Source organism: Cannabis sativa, chromosome 7 (genome assembly GCF_029168945.1).
Source record: "Cannabis sativa cultivar Pink pepper isolate KNU-18-1 chromosome 7, ASM2916894v1, whole genome shotgun sequence".
Classification (NCBI taxonomy): Eukaryota; Viridiplantae; Streptophyta; class Magnoliopsida; order Rosales; family Cannabaceae; genus Cannabis; species Cannabis sativa.
In genome coordinates, this window is record NC_083607.1 from 55,650,822 (window position 1) to 55,666,836 (window position 16,015).

The 16,015-nt window shown below is 33.2% G+C and overlaps 1 protein-coding gene across 1 annotated transcript; it reads left to right on the plus strand.

The window, feature by feature from the left end:
• The first annotated feature begins 1,058 nt into the window (after window positions 1–1,058).
• Window positions 1,059–13,906, plus strand: LOC133039757 (uncharacterized). Its single transcript, XM_061118702.1, has 7 exons — window positions 1,059–1,124; window positions 1,298–1,428; window positions 1,646–2,679; window positions 2,775–3,527; window positions 3,603–3,852; window positions 13,279–13,348; window positions 13,799–13,906. The coding sequence occupies exons 1-7, from the start codon at window positions 1,059–1,061 to the stop codon at window positions 13,904–13,906; spliced, it is 2,412 nt and encodes an 803-aa protein (XP_060974685.1).
• The last annotated feature ends 2,109 nt before the right edge of the window (window positions 13,907–16,015 follow it).

Sequence of the window (16,015 nt, forward strand, 5' to 3'; positions counted from 1 at the left end):
GAACATAAGTATGATAGTTGGGTCTAAGCCCTAGAGTTTTATTTTTTGGCACCTTCCCAAAATGCCTCATACTAATGGAGTAGGTGGAATACTTATATTCAAGGAAAATCTTGTCTATTCTTCTGATGTAGTAGGACTTGGGTTGATACCCCAACAAAAAAAACCACATACTCGTGGCCTCCCCTCCAGCAAAACTACCTTATGTTGCCGTTATCACCAACGTAACTCGTCGTGTGACCATCACCTTTGTCAGGAAGACTTTTGACACGGGTCCAAATATCGATCTCCGTCTTATACCGCACGCCATCTGACTACCTCAATATCAAGTAGAATTTCAATATGACACCATACACATCTTCAATCGCAAGGTCATCACATTGAGAGATTCTCCCATACATCGCAAATGCATCCCCCCACTATCCCAACAGTCCTGAACCATTAGCTCTGGAACCACTTATTGGGCCCCATTCTTCCACATTGTTGGGCCGCCACCTCAACTTAATTCCAATATTAGTATGATATTGTCCGCTTTAGGCCTAAGCCCTCACGATTTTGTTTTTAGACACCTTCTCAAAAGACATCATACTAATGGAGTACGTGAAAAATACTTATATTTAAAGAAACTTTTGTCTATTCTTGTGAAACTTGAGTTGATACCCCCACCAACTAAATATAAGAACCAACAACAAAATAAACAAAAAATATTACTTACCCATTAATTGTTCTCAAAATTGGTTCAGTGCCTAAAAAAAGCTTCTCACACTAATTTTTCTTACTTGTAGTAGCTTGGAGAGGTGAAATGTATACTAAATGTAAAATTTTAGTGTGAATTAGTTAGGGAGAATGAGAGAATATAAGGTAAGAGAGAAGAGAGTGAAGAGAGAAAAAGAAAGAAATATGTGGGGAGGGGGGGAGTAGTATATGGAGGGATATTTTGGGTACTCCACAAAATGTATACTTATTCTCCTATAAGTATAAACTTTGGCCTAATTTTTTATTTTTTCCGTAAGATATGCATAAATATAGTGAAATTTTCCAAAACAATTGAAAAAGCCTGAATGAAGCTAGAACCAGGAAAGCAATTTACTAGAAACAAAGGGCGAGAATTGCGTGGCTTAAGGATGGTAATAAATGCTCCAAGTTCTTCTTTCTCTCTGCTGCTATTAGAGGGAGGAGAAATGCCATTGAGTGCATTTTGAATAAACATAATGTCTGGATTAGTGAGCGGGATTTGATTGGTCAGGAATTCTTAGATTTTTTTAAAGGTATCTTCTCTGGAACTAATTCTTATCGGCAGTTTGGCCATTTATTTAGGGAAAGGATTTCTCTTGAGAACCAAGTAGAGGTTGTTGAGTGTCCTTCTCGTGAAGAAATAAGAAGTACTCTGTTTACCATGAGTAATCATAAAGCCCCTGGGCTGGATGGAATGTTAGTTTTATTTTTCAAACATTACTGGGAGTCAGTTAGAGACGATTTCTGTGACGTGTGGATGATTTCTTTGTCAAAGGAAAAATGCATAAGGGGTGAATTCAACAAATGTAGTGCTAATTCCAAAAGTGAAAAACTCGAAGAGACCGAATCAGTTTAGGCCAATCTCTCTTTGCAATGTAATGTATAAGGTCATTTATAAAATCATTGCCAATAGAATTAAGCCTATCCTCCCGTCTCTTATCTGCCCTACTCAAGCGGAGTTTGTCTCTGGTCGGAATATTCAGGATAATAATGTTTTGGTCCAAGAGATTATCCACTCCTTCAATAGGAAGAAAGGAAAAGAGGGTTTCTTCGCGATCAAGATAGATCTAGTTAAAGCTTATGATAGGTTGAGTTGGAGTTTTATAGATCATGTTCTTGGTTGTTTTGGCTTCCCTCAAAAGTTTTGTAGTTGGGTCTCTCAGTGCATTTCCACCGCCTCTCTCAACATTTGTCTTAATGGTGGTCCGGTTGGCAAGATCATGCCTTCTTGTGGTCTCCGCCAGGGTGACCCGTTATCCCCCTACCTTTTCATTTGCGCAGCGGAAGTGTTATCTAGGCTTTTGGAAGAAGAGCTTGGGAAGGGATTTATTAAAGGGATAAAGCTAAGTAGGGGGGGCCTGGTGCTCACCCATATTTTCTTTGCTGATGACCTCATATTGGTTGGACGGGCTAACATAAATGAAGCTAAATCGTTTTGGAATTGTCTTGAGAAGTTCTGTTCGTGGTCTGGGCAGAAGGTTAATAAACTTAAAACGTCAATATTCTTTAGCAAAAATACCTCTCCTGGTATGAGAAGAGGAATTAAAGAAGCTTTGGGTATAGATACTCCTGAGGGGGTTATTAAGTACTTGGGGTTGCCTCTCTTCAGATCTAGACAAAAAGATGTTGACTTTAATTTCATTCTTGAAAATCTTATGTCTAAACTTCAGGGGTGGAAGGCTAAAACTTTGTCAAAAGCAGGCAGGGCTACCCTTATTAAGTCTGTAGGGCTATCTTTGCCCATCTATGCTATGCAGACTACCAAATTTTCTAACCGCCTTGTGAATAGGATTGATGGTATGATCCGCGACTTCTGGTGGGGCTTTGAGAACGGGAACCATGGTCTTTATCTCAGAGCCTGGGATAAACTTTGCCTCCCTAAATCTCTGGGAGGACTGGGCTTTCGGAAAACAAAGGAAATGAACCTTGCCTTTTTGGCTAAGTGGGGTTAGAATTTAATAACCGGGAGTCAGTCGTTATGTTGTAAGGTCCTGGAGGCTAAATACCTAAGGGGAAAGGATTTTCTTACTGCAATTATAAAGATTCTGATTCTTGGTTTTGGAAGAATGTCGTTAAAGCCAGTGCAATCCTCCGAAAAGGGGCTTGTAAGAGGGTGGCTGATGGAAGAGACACTAGCATTTGGAGGGACCCCTGGATCCCTCACTTGAAAGGTTTCATTCCGAAACCGAATGGAAGTATAGGTACGGATAATAACTGTGTGGCTGATCTCTTATCTCCTTGGGGTGGGTGGGATATTCCTAAGCTAAAAAATCTCTTTGATCATGAGACGGTTTTAGCTATTCTGAAAGATGGTACCCCCTCGGGAATTGGAAAAAACAGTTGGATATGGACGTTGGAGAGTAATGGGCGTTTCTCTTGTAAGTCGACATATCTGGCTCAGGCTTTGGAGAGAGCTCCCCAATGTAATGTCACCCCAGCTCTTTGGAATAAACTTTGGAATAACAACATTATGGAGCGTCATAAGGTTCTTTGGTGGTGCATCCTCTCTCAAGCTCTCCCCGTTCGTGCAGTGATTAAAAGAAGAATTCAGATTGAGGACATTAGCTATCCGTTTTGTGGTTTGGGTGAGGAAACTATGGAACATCTGTTTCTTACCTGTGATGTGGCGATGCACTTGTGGCGTTCGTCACCGTGGGGAATCTTTCTTGTGAGTGATACTGGTATCCGAGTTTGGGATTGGGTGAAGTTCATTTGGAGCCTTAATAGGAGGGGCATCCGGGTTGAAGATGTCTTTCTTTATGCTTCTTTTGTTGTTGACAATATATGGAGAATGCGTAATGAGGCGGTACATAATAATAGTTCTCCTGATATTGTAAAATGTATTGACTAAATTTGTTCTTCTTTTGCAGAGTCACATACTTCTCTCTTGCCTAGTCCTTCGTTGCCTGTGAAGGATTGCTGGATGCCTCCACCTCTGGATTGGATAAAATTGAATTGTGATGTTCGCGTGGGCTTGGAGAGTATGTGCACTGCTGTTGTGGTTAGGAATCACCTGGGGAGGGTGATTTCTATTCACACATCCCGGTTGGATTTCACGAAGGCTCTTTGTGGAGAAGCGACGGCCTGTTGCTTGGCGGTGTCTGTTGCTTTGGATCTAAAGTATAAGTATGTGATTGTGGAGAGTGACTCGAGACTAGTAATCAACGCTCTCAATGGGAAGGCGTCCCATTGGGCCCTAGAGAACTACGTCTCCTTTTGTACTAAGTCTTCTCATTATTTCTCTTGTTGTTATTTTTCGAATGTTAGTAGGAACTGTAACTCACAATGTTGCTAAGTGGGCTTTCACCCACCAAGTGTATGGATCGATACCGATCAACTCTGTACCGGAAAACTTATTGTGTAACGACCATGAGGTCTAGTTTCTTTTAATATATATCTACGATTATGTTAAAAAAAAAAAAATTCCAAAACAATTAGTATTACAATTCGTTTTATTTCACATATGTAATGTTATGCATCTTTATTATATTGTCTAATATTATTATTATTATCATCATTTTACTTGAGGGTAATTATTCTGAAAGACTTACATAACTCATAAATGGACTTTACGAGCTAAATTCAATAAATGTATGCAACTGTAAAAAACATTTCATAACTAGTAAAACACATTTATTTTCCCTTTCTAAAAAAAAAAAACACATTTATTTTTCTCTTATTTATTTTTGCTTTATCAATTCTCCTAAAAATCTTACCTGCTACACTGTGATCTACTACATTTTGTGTGTATCAATAAATACTTTTTATTTCTATTATTGATTTTATTTTATTTTTTCCAACCAGCCACTCATTTTCCTAACACATTACTTTTTTTTGTCCCTTATAATTGGATTCGAATTTCGAACCATTTATTTTCTCTCCCTATCTCATGTCCATCAATGTCTTTTCAAGCCTTAAAATTAAATAAAAAAAGAAATATAGAAATACCTCATAACTAAATTGATCACATGATATCCACATTCTCTCCTCATCCTTCTCCTTTGTTTTTCAAAAAAAAAAAAAAAAAAAAAATCTTTTCTACTTTATGAATTTTGATAAGAAAATCTTCAACTTTCGGAGTGACCAAATCAAATTAATTTCCATTTAAAGCAATAAAATATTAAAAGCCTCATTTATTATGTCAGCAAAAGAAAAAACACCTATTTAAAAAGAAATACATCATAGGTGATAATAGGTATATACGGGTCTATAATAGTGTGTTAGGGACCCACTTACACATCATTTTTTATTATTTATTTTTAATTTTTTTTTATAAAATACATCAATATAATTTTTTTTTTCTTTTAATTTTTTTATTTACACAAAAATAACTTTAAATAATAAATTATTCTTTTAATAATTTTATGATATTCTTTTTCTTCTTTTATAATTAATTTATAATTATTGTGAGTTAATTACGTGTTATTTTTATTTATTTTTTTATCTTTTAATAAACAAAATATATTTTTATAATTTTAAAATTTTATAAAAATATTTTATTATTAAAAATTTTAAAATGTAAAATTATAAATAAAACGTAATTTTTTTAAAAAAAATTTCTCTTTTTTTATAAATTACTTAGAGTATTTTTATAAGGCACATTACTAATTAGCACCACCTAAAAATAATATTTTAGGATTAATTAATAATATTACATAAAAAATTCATTATAACTGGATAAAACACCTTCAAAAAATTACTAAACACCATTGTTATTTTTTAATATTTCTTTAAAAGTACAAATTTTTTAATTAAATAATTAATTATTTTTTTTTTTGTAAATAATGATAATAATAATTAAAAAAATGTTATTTTCCAAAAAGAGCCAGCACTTTCTGACCAATCTCAGACCACGTCTCTGCTCCCTTATCCTTGGTAAAGCAGCTGACCAAAATAAAATGCTGTTCCCTTGTGGGACCCACCTACATAGTACATACGTACTTAAATACGTATATACTCATACATACATACATACATACCCATGTATTTCCATTTTAACGTATGCCTCATACATATATGTCATACCATACATGACTATTTGCATAGGGAATTTTAGATGGTCATCACTCATCATTATTATGGTTTGTACACGAGGGTAATTTAGTCTTTTCATATATTTTCTTCGTTTGAAATTCGAGGAAGAGTTCATCAAAGCTTAGTGCGTTATATTTCGAGCCTCGTGCTCAAATTATAAATCTGATTTTTTCTTTTCTCTCTCTCTCCAAATTTCCCCCACCTATTATCCATTTTCTTTTCTTTTCTTCCAATCACAAATGGAATGTACGATGAAGAAAAGAGACTAGTATATATTTGAATAATTACCCTTTTGAGGTATATATTTCTAGTATTGTGATGAGAGTTGATCAGGAAAAATATAGTTAATAATAATACTAATAATAGAAAGAGATATAATAGTTAACCATTTGTTATAATGATTAACGACTAATGTTAATTTGTGTACCTTAAATTATTCTAAATTTATAGATATATTCATTTGATGTGTATAACAAGAAATAATATATATTGCTAATAATAATTTTGCCCTTATTTATTATTATTATTTTATAGCTAGGCATGCAAGGAAGCCCACGTTTTTTATAGTAAATTAATAGAAACATGTATATATGGTTTTCTTTTTCTCATGCATGCCAAATTTAAATACATTATATATATATATATCATTATATAGTATGTGAATAAGGTGTAGAAAGGTTAAAGACAAATGAACTTTTCCCAGGTGGGTATTTTTCAGAACACGCGTGCTGTTAGATCCTTTTCATGCCACACTCTTATTTGTTTTATAGCTTTTTCACAGTCCAACCAAAAAAACTTAATAAAATTTATTATTAAATTAAATACAGATAAATTAAAAAAGCACTGCTTGATTAATATAATTATCAGGATTTTTATTTTATTGCTTAGAAGATCATAGCAGTGTAAATTATCATGGCATCTGAGTGATAGTACTCTGTTTGAAGTTTTCATTAGGGTGCCTTAAATATAGTGAAAAATAAAGGATAAGGTTTTAAGTTTTTGAGTTTTGACTCATTAATTGACTCTATTCTCTTAAAAAGCTGTTGTTATTAACAAAGTGAACAATGGACTTCAAGAGTGGACCTCTAAGCTACTTTCAAACAATTCTAATGATTTATAATTTGTAAAGACTCCAACTGGTCTCTCAACAAGGCTAAATTATTTTTCAAGGATGACCCTCTTTAGATCTACTTCTTAAGAATTAATCTTTCTTTTATCTTTCTATTATTGTAAAATAAGAATAATTCACAAAAATAAAATATTATTCACATAAGGTATATAATGAGAAAACTAAAGAATGTCTCATATATATAGTCTTAAAAGTAGACAGGTGTCCAAATGTGAGTAAAAGGTCTAAAATATAGTATAACTAATCTAACAATAACATAATACTAATTAAAGAATATTATAATTCATATTGGTTTATCACTAACTATTGACTGATTTTTAACTATAGGAAAATGATGAATTATGCAAGCTAATTAAAAAAAAAAATCAATGAAGAGGGTAGATACTTATCGTGTTACCTGAAAACACAAACTTACGACATGTCGTTTGTCATTAAATGATTCTTATTGCCATTAACAACATATTGTTTTCCTGAATGAGTCAATATATTCGAAGCCTTAAACCCTCAATAAGTCTTTCTCTGGCCTTCCACTGGAAAAAAAAAAAAAAAGATAAAGCAAGAAATTGATGTAATAATGGTCCTAATGGAAAAAATTTAGATGATGTTCAAAGTTGGATTGAGTTAGTAAGACAAGACAAATATTTTAAGGATTCAACAGAAGCAACATAATATATAGGAGGCCCTAATCAGCTGGTATATCGAACTTTTTTTTTTCTTCTTTTGATAGAAATAGAATTTCATTATAGGAAAACAAATCGTAACATCATAAAACCTAGTTGGAACAACACACACGTGATACCCACTTATAATTTTAAGAGTAATTTGTGACATAATTCCTATAAGTGTCTAGTTTATTATAACTAATCCCTAATTTTAAAATTTTAGTAGTACAACTTCTTAAATTCATATTATGTTAGTGTAAAGTCCTATGGCAAATTAGTTGACAAAATATTTTTTATTTAATGGTAAGATTGATTTGCATTTTTACCGAATTCTTACCTTGTATATTCGAATTTAGTTGCTCTTTTCTTGGTTAGGAAAGATGCTTTTAATGCTGAACTTTCCTTTGTTTAGAAATTTCTTGTAAGAGAATCTTTTCTCTTATGGAAAGTTGGTCTATAAAGAAAACCTTGATTAAATATTTTATCCTCATTAATTTCGATTGTATCTTAATACAATCAGAATATCTAATCTGTTTATTGTAGGAATCCAGTCTTAATTGAGGATCGGACCCGATTATAGGAAGTTTCCTGTTTCTGGTCTGATCTGTTACGTCAGCATCCGAATCTGATGCTGTAGATCGTGTTTTTCTTAGAAAAGTTTTGTACAGCTGTAGATTCGATCTTGTAGCTGTCTCTAGGGTTTCTATGTTCTATAAATAGAGCCTAGAGACCAGCCATTCGAATAAGCTCTTCCATCATTCATTTTTTGCACTTATCTTATTTGAGAGAAGAGAGTTTCTTTGTTATGTGAGAGCTTAGTTGTTCATCTAGGTTCTAGTATTCTATATATCTGTTCTTACTCTATCTTAGAGTTTGTTAAGAACGACTTCACTGAACAAGAGAGTGGTCTTTCGGAGAAGACTTGATAAAGCCTTACTTTAGGAGGAAGTAAGCACTTTAGTCTTCAGGAGAAGACTTGTTGAAGCCTTACTTCGGGAGGAAGTAAGCACTCACACTTCAAAGACGAAGGGAGTTCGGGATTGAAGGTGTTTCAGAAGTCAGATTCATAAAGTGGATTACAAAGGATTGCAACAATAATTTAGAGGGAGTCTAAACTTGTTTAAGTCAATTGCCTTTGTAATTTTGATACTTTATTAATTAATTTCATTCTCTGGGCGTGGCCCCGTGGACTAGGAGTGTTCGGGAGAACACTGATACCACGTACAAATCTCTTGTGTCAAGTTATTTAAATTTCTGCAATTATTTTTATATTCTGTCTGTTTTGTTTTGTTGCTGCAAAACTGGTTTCTACAGTAACAGAATTACATCCTGCTTCTGCAGGCGTATACAATTTTGTATTTTCATATATATTATTGACATTTGCAAAAACTCGGTTTTTCAATTGGTATCAGAGCGGGACACTAAACTCTTAGTGTGGTCCTTTAACGGTTTTGTGTAAAATGTCATTTTTTTGTAGAAGGAAGTTCGATTTCTTGACCACCTTTGCTTAATGATTCTAATTATCCTTATTGGAAAGTTAGAATGAGGGCTTTCATCAAATCTCAAGATGAGAAAGCTTGGAGGATGGTTCTATCAGGTTGGTCTCCTCCAGTTGAGACACATTCCTCAGGTAATTCTACAATAAAATCTGAACTGGAATGGTCTATTGAGAATGATAAACTTTCTGCCTACAATAGCAAAGCGTTGCATGCTATATTTAATGGTGTAGGTGAATGTGTTGGGTTTTATGCCCTAAATAAAACTCATTTCAATATAATCAGATTTACTTATTAATATAGATCAGAAATAACATTTAATGTTGCATGGTTCACATGATTTATTTCATGATTATATGTACATAATGTATAATTCATCTGAAACCCTTTTCACATACTTTATCCTGTTTATTGTGCCGTCAACACATTGGAAAGTAAACATGACTATGTGAATAAAGTTTCCTAGATTTATCAGACATAGGGTTTTACTGATATGATAATCTACAACAGAGTTTACTTGCATTTGGAGAAGTGTTATGTTCTTTCCAGAGCATTGGTTAAAGTAAAGCTCAGGTTGGATGCATGGAGTATGCATCGGAAGGGACCGATATTGAACTTTGACTTAGATTTATTAAACTTACCGTAATATCTATTCAAGTCAATATTGCCTAGTTGATCCTAGATCAAATGTTCTTAATCCTGTTATGATTAGCCTCAATCTTGAAAGGCTATTCGTGTTCTTTGATTTGTTAGTTAAGCCTACTTTTAGGTCAGGGTGATACGTACATTTTGGGAACACGGTAGTGCAATTGAGTGGGAGCGCTAGCATAAACATGGAATCTATAGCTTCTATCTGGCGAATAGAAAGCAAAGGATGATCTCCTTCGAGCTTTACCAAACAAACATAAATGGTGGAGTACTCATTTCACATAAGCTGAAATATCATTTATACGGGGTCAAGTGTTTTAAGGATAAAATACATTGTAGGGTGTTGATAACTCTAGAAATTAGAGTTATTTTTCACATTTTTTTACTAAAAATTGGTTTAGTTCTTAAGTTTTTAATTAATTTAGTAAGTTTTTAATTATTTTTGAATTTATTAGCTTTATTGTAATTTTATATGTTTTTGTGTGCTTTTATAATTATTTTATTATAATATGTTATGTGGTATTTATTTTTAATTTTATTTTAGTTTTTAATTAATTTTATGTATTTTTAGGTGTGTTTAGAAGAAAAAGATTGGGATTAAATTGAAGAAATATTGAAGAAATGGAGCTAAAAGTACAATTTTTAAAAAAAGAAATCTCATCGGCCTTATGCAAGGCCCACTTGCGGTCAAAGTCAGCTTCCCATCGCAGCCGTCCACGTCATGATCCGAAGGTCCAGAAGCGTGCGTGTAGCACACCCCAGACAGCAGCAAGTGGGCGCAGCAGAAGCCCCTTTCACTCCCAGCCGCGTGGGGTCCAGCTCGTCAGCGCCCCACTAATCAGCGCCTGCCACCCGTCCACATTCGTCAGCGCCCAACGAACCAGATCTCGCCACGTGTCCGCCTGCTGAGAAGAAAAAAAAAGTGGTGTTAATTCATTTACTCATCCGAAAATCACATTCATAAACACCAAATATTTCATTTTCTCCCACATATTTCACATAAATATTCTATTTACTCTTCCCAATTTATTTCACCTAAATAAACATTCCTAATTTATTTTTACCCTATCTTTTCACTATTTTTCTATCCAAACAAATATTTATTTTTTTCCAATACTCTTACACATACTCTATTTATCCATTCTCTTCCCAACACTAATTAAATTAATCAATTTATTTATTTTATTTTGATTAATTTAATTCTCTAATTTAGCCTATAAATATGGTGTTGGAAGACCTCTTCAAGGACACATCTCTTCACCCCCTAAACACCTCTTCAACCCAAAACACTTCTCCATTCCACACTCTTCATTTTTACCATTTTCTTTCTACCATTTTTACACTTTGAAGAGCATGTCAAGTATGTTTATCTTTTGTAATTTTTATCTAGTTATGAGCTTCTAATCTTTTTTCAAGATTATTAAGATGATGATGAAGCAAAATGTAACTAGATAGTGTTTATGTTTGTATGTTGATTTCCCATTTGTGCTATAAAGTTCATGGATTTTTCTATAAAAAATATGTCTTTTTTATCTTCAATATCATGTATTTTTGATTGTTAAAGCATATTTCCACTTAGTTCTTCATTATGCAAAAATATAATACTCTTTGATTAAATGTCTTTCATTAAATTGTTTACATCTAATTCTTAGAATATAAGTGTTATATTTTGCATAAACATAGTTTCTTTGATTTTGTGTAGTTTCATTAAATTGTAACACATTTAATGCTTAGAAATTATACATTTTATAAGTGAAGAAAAATCCTACCTTTTTGAAAATAACTTGTACTTAAATGAAAAATATATTTTAGAAAATATGGTGAGATTTATTTCAACTATATCTAAAACTTGGGAATCAATATACTTATAAATATTATTAAACTTGCATTTTGTGGATTCTAATATCTTAATAATCTTATTTTACACATCTTATTTGAAAATCATTTTCATACTCACTCATCTTTAATCTTAAGTATTTTAGTTACTTGTCTTTTATTTTATTTTGCAAAACTAAAATCCCATCAAATATTTGGAGCTAGGTTAGAATATTCTTATTTTGTTTGAAATAGTTTCTTTTGATGTTAGTCAACTCCCATGGGTTCGACCTTGCACTTACATGAACACTATATTCCGAAACGATTCGTGCACTTGCGAGTATAAATATTAAAACACTCACTTTTGAGGACAACAGGGTGTAACGGTAATCTAATTCCTTTACAGTGTAGATCATTCATATAGAGGATCATTGATCACATTAGGATTATAACAATGGATAACTAATGATGCGTCTGTATGGTGGAATATATAGAGCATTCTATATACTGAGAGTGAAATTCTAAATTCTATGCGTGGATTCAACGAAGAATTAATAAGTTAGTGAATTTTAATGCTAAATTCTTGATCTACTTATTGGAAGCTCGGTTATATAGACCCATGGTCCCCGCACTAGTTGAGATAATATTGCTTGTAAGACTCATATAATTGATTTTGATTAATCAATTATAATTCTCAAATTAGACTATGTCTATTTGTGAAATTTTCACTAAGTAAGGGCGAAATTGTAAAGAAAGAGTTTCAGGGGCATATTTGTTAATTATGATACTTTGTATGGTTCAATTAATAAATATGATAAATGACAATATTATTTAATAATTATTTATAGTTATTAAATAGTTAGAATTGACATTTAAATGGTTGAATTAGAAAATTGGCGTTTTTGAGAAAATCAGATGCAGAAAAGATAAAACTGCAAAATTGCAAAAAGTGAGGCCCAAATCCACTATGCATGGCCGACCACTTTTGTAGGCAATTTAAATTGATATTTTCATTATTTTAATGCCAAATAATTCAAACCTAACCCTAGTGGAATGCTATAAATAGATAGTGAAAACTTCAGGAAAATTACACTCTGATTCAGAGAAAACCTGAGCCTTCTCTCTCCCTATCTGGCCGACCACTCCCTCTCTCTTTCTTTCCTCTTAAATTTCGAAATTCTTAGTGTATGAGTAGTGCCCACACACAGCAAGTAATACCTCAACCATAGTGAGGAAGATCGTGAAGAAAGACTTTCAGCAAGAAGGAGTTTCAACATCAAAGATTCAGAGAAAGAGATCTAGGTTTAGATATTGATAATGCTCTGCTACAGAAAGGAATCAAGGGCTAGATATCTGAACGTAAGGAGTCATATTATTCCGCTGCACCCAATGTAAGGTTTCCTAAACTTTATATGTGTTTATTTCATCGTTTTAGAAAGTTCATATTTAGGGTGTTAATCAACATACTTGTGAGTAGATCTAAGATCCTGGTAAAATAATTTCCAATAGAATGTTATATTAAACTTACATCATCTTGTGTTTCTGCCAAGGAAGCTTGGGAGATCCTTCAAACTTAGTTTGAAGGAACATCTGATGTTAAGCGCTATAGATTTATTATGCTTCAAACTAAATTTGATGAGCTTAGGATGTCAGACAATGAAACCCTAACTGAATTCTACGAAAAACTATCTGATATTGCTAATGAATATTTTGCTCTTGGTGAAAAACTTGATGATTCTGTTCTTGTGAGAAAAATTGTTAGAGTTCTTCCAGAGAGGTTCGATACTAAGCTTTTGGCAATGGACGAAGCTAAAGACTTTAGCACAATGAAGGTGGAAGAATTAATGGGTTCCGTGCGTACTTTTGAATTAAATTAACAAATTAAACAAAAGGACAAACCCAAATCCATTGCTGATAAAGGTAAAAGTATCGCTTTAAAAGTTGCTGATAATGAAAATTCTGATAGTGAATGTGATGATGAAATTGCTTTGTTAACAAAGAATATTCAGAAATATATGAAAAAGATGGGTAATAAAAAGAATAACTCTAAATTTTCAAAGGGTAATACTCCTATTAAACCATCTGTTTCTAACAAAAAGAGAATTCAGTACAGGGAATGTGAAGGTTTTGGGCATATTCAATCTGAGTGTGCAAACACTTTAAAAAAGAATAAGAAAAGTTTCAATCTCACTTGGAGTGATGATGAGACCGAGAGTGATGAAGATAATTCTGAGAATGTTGCCCTAACTTTTGTTATGACTAATATGTTCTGTGATTCACAGGTGAAAGCTAGACTGGTATGTTTGAATAATACCACTAAACAGGAAGAATCAGATTCTGATGATTCTGAGATCTGTGAAGAGTCTCTTGCTGATTCTGATGAAAAATAGATTCAGGTTACTAGTGAAAATAGAGAGTTGATTAAAATGAATAAAAAACTGTCTCGTCAAATTGAAATGTTTGAGTTAAAAATAAAAGAATATGAGACAGATTTTTGTGATAAAGATGAAAAAATCACTCTGCTAAAGAAGGAACTTGAAAATTTTAAGAAAAATATTCAAATGCTTAATCCTGGATCTACTATTTTTGAAAAAGCTCAAAATGCAGGTCAAAGAGGTTTTGTAGGCATTGGATCAAATGGTTTGGAAAGTTCTGGAATCATGAAGTTTGTAAAATCTAGTGTTCCGACGAATCTTCCTGATGCTGCAAATGTGAAGTCTGCTGCAAGAGTTTCACAACCTGTCGTAGCAGAAGCAGTTTCTGCTGCAGCAAAATCTCCAAGATTTACAAAAAGAGTAAGATCTGAGGTAAAAAGATTTGTTCCCACTTGTCATTTCTGTGGTAATAAAGGACACATCAGACTTAAATGTTTCACGTTGAAAAATATGTTTAAAACAAATTATTTTGGTAATTTGGAAAAATATCAAAAGAAACATAAAAGTTTGAAACAAATATGGGTTAAGAAAAATTGTCTAGCTGGTTTTTCTAATAAAAGTGCTGTATCTCAAATGTGGTATTTTGACAGTGGTTGCTCTAGACATATGACAGGTGACAAGGACTTTTTAATTAACATTCGCCCTATACAGTGTGGGGAAGTCACTTTTGGCAATGACTTAGTTGGAAAAGTTGTTGGTATGGGAACTCTCAATTTTCAAGGGTTACCTAGATTGAAAAATGTGATGTTAGTTGAAGGACTAAGGGCTAATTTACTCAGCATTAGTCAAATTTGTGACCAAGGGTATACTGTCTCATTTGACAGTGATCATTGTTATGTACTTAATGATGATAATCAATGTATTTTGTAGGGATTTCGATCCAATGATAATTGTTATACCCTAACTCATGTGTTTACTTGTCATTCAACCATCAACAACACCACAGATTTGTGGCATGCCAAGCTTGGACATATTAATTATAAAAATTTGAAAAAAATTTCAAATGCAAGATTGTTCAAGGTCTACCCAAGCTTGGTAAAGAAAGTGTTGGTAAGTGTGAACCATGTCAACTTGGTAAACAATTAAAATCACTCAAAAACGTGTGTCTGATATCAATACCTCAAAAGTATTGGAATTGCTTCACATGGATTTTATGGGTCCAATTCAAGTTGAAAGTCTAAATGGTAAGCGCTATATTTTTGTGTGTGTTGATGATTTCTCTCATTTTACTTGGGTAGATTTTTTAAGGGAAAAGTCTGACACTTTTGATGCTTTTAAAACTCTCTGTTTGAGATTGAGAGTTGAAAAAGGTTGTAATATTGGGAAAATTGTTCGAATTCGAAGTGATCATGGTAAGGAGTTTGAAAATTCAGTGTATGATGATTTTTGTAAGTACTTTGCAGACGACCAGTCTAGAAAGAACATGAAACACTCCCATTATCTTGCTAGATAGTTGTTCATAAAACTAAATATATATATACCATTGAAGCTTGGAGTCGAGGAGGGTAGAGTCTAGGGGCTTTGCAGTCACGATGGTGGAGCAGGTGGCGGGCAAGCTCCATTGGAACGGATAAACGTTATTAAGAGAGAGAGAAAGAATAGTAAAACTAAGAGAAAGAGAGGGGGAGGGTTGGGCGGCAACGAGAGAAATGAGTGGCTCTGCTCTGAAATGGCTCGATTGAAATGGGAAACCTAATTTGGATTTGGGGATGTTATAAAAAAAATAGTCCCTTTAGCTTCGGTTATAAACTGACGCTATGTGTTTGCGTATAATTTTTTTTTTTAAAAAAAATTATCTTTTGCTTCGGTTTTCATTTTAGTGTCGGAGTAATAACCGACGCTAATTAATAATTATTTGCTACGGTGACCAACTGAAGCAAAAAATTACGAGTTGACTTTTGCGTCGGTCAACAAGTTTGACCAGACGCGTTGACCGACGCAAAAACCTCTTTTTGTAGTAGACTAGTCTACAGGTATAACTCATGAATTTTCTGCTCCCAAAACTCCTCAACAAAATGGAGTTGTTGAGAGGAAGAATCGAACATTACAGGAGATGGCAAGAAT

Bases quoted from the DNA above. Each gene is read 5' to 3' on its own strand.
- LOC133039757 (XM_061118702.1), top strand. From the start codon at position 1,059: ATGAAGCTAGAACCAGGAAAGCAATTTACTAGAAACAAAGGGCGAGAA. The intron at 3,528-3,602 runs GTAATGAGGCGG...CTTCTTTTGCAG, and splicing joins TGACAATATATGGAGAATGC to AGTCACATACTTCTCTCTTG. The intron at 3,853-13,278 runs GTATAAGTATGT...AAAAATTGTTAG, and splicing joins TCTGTTGCTTTGGATCTAAA to AGTTCTTCCAGAGAGGTTCG.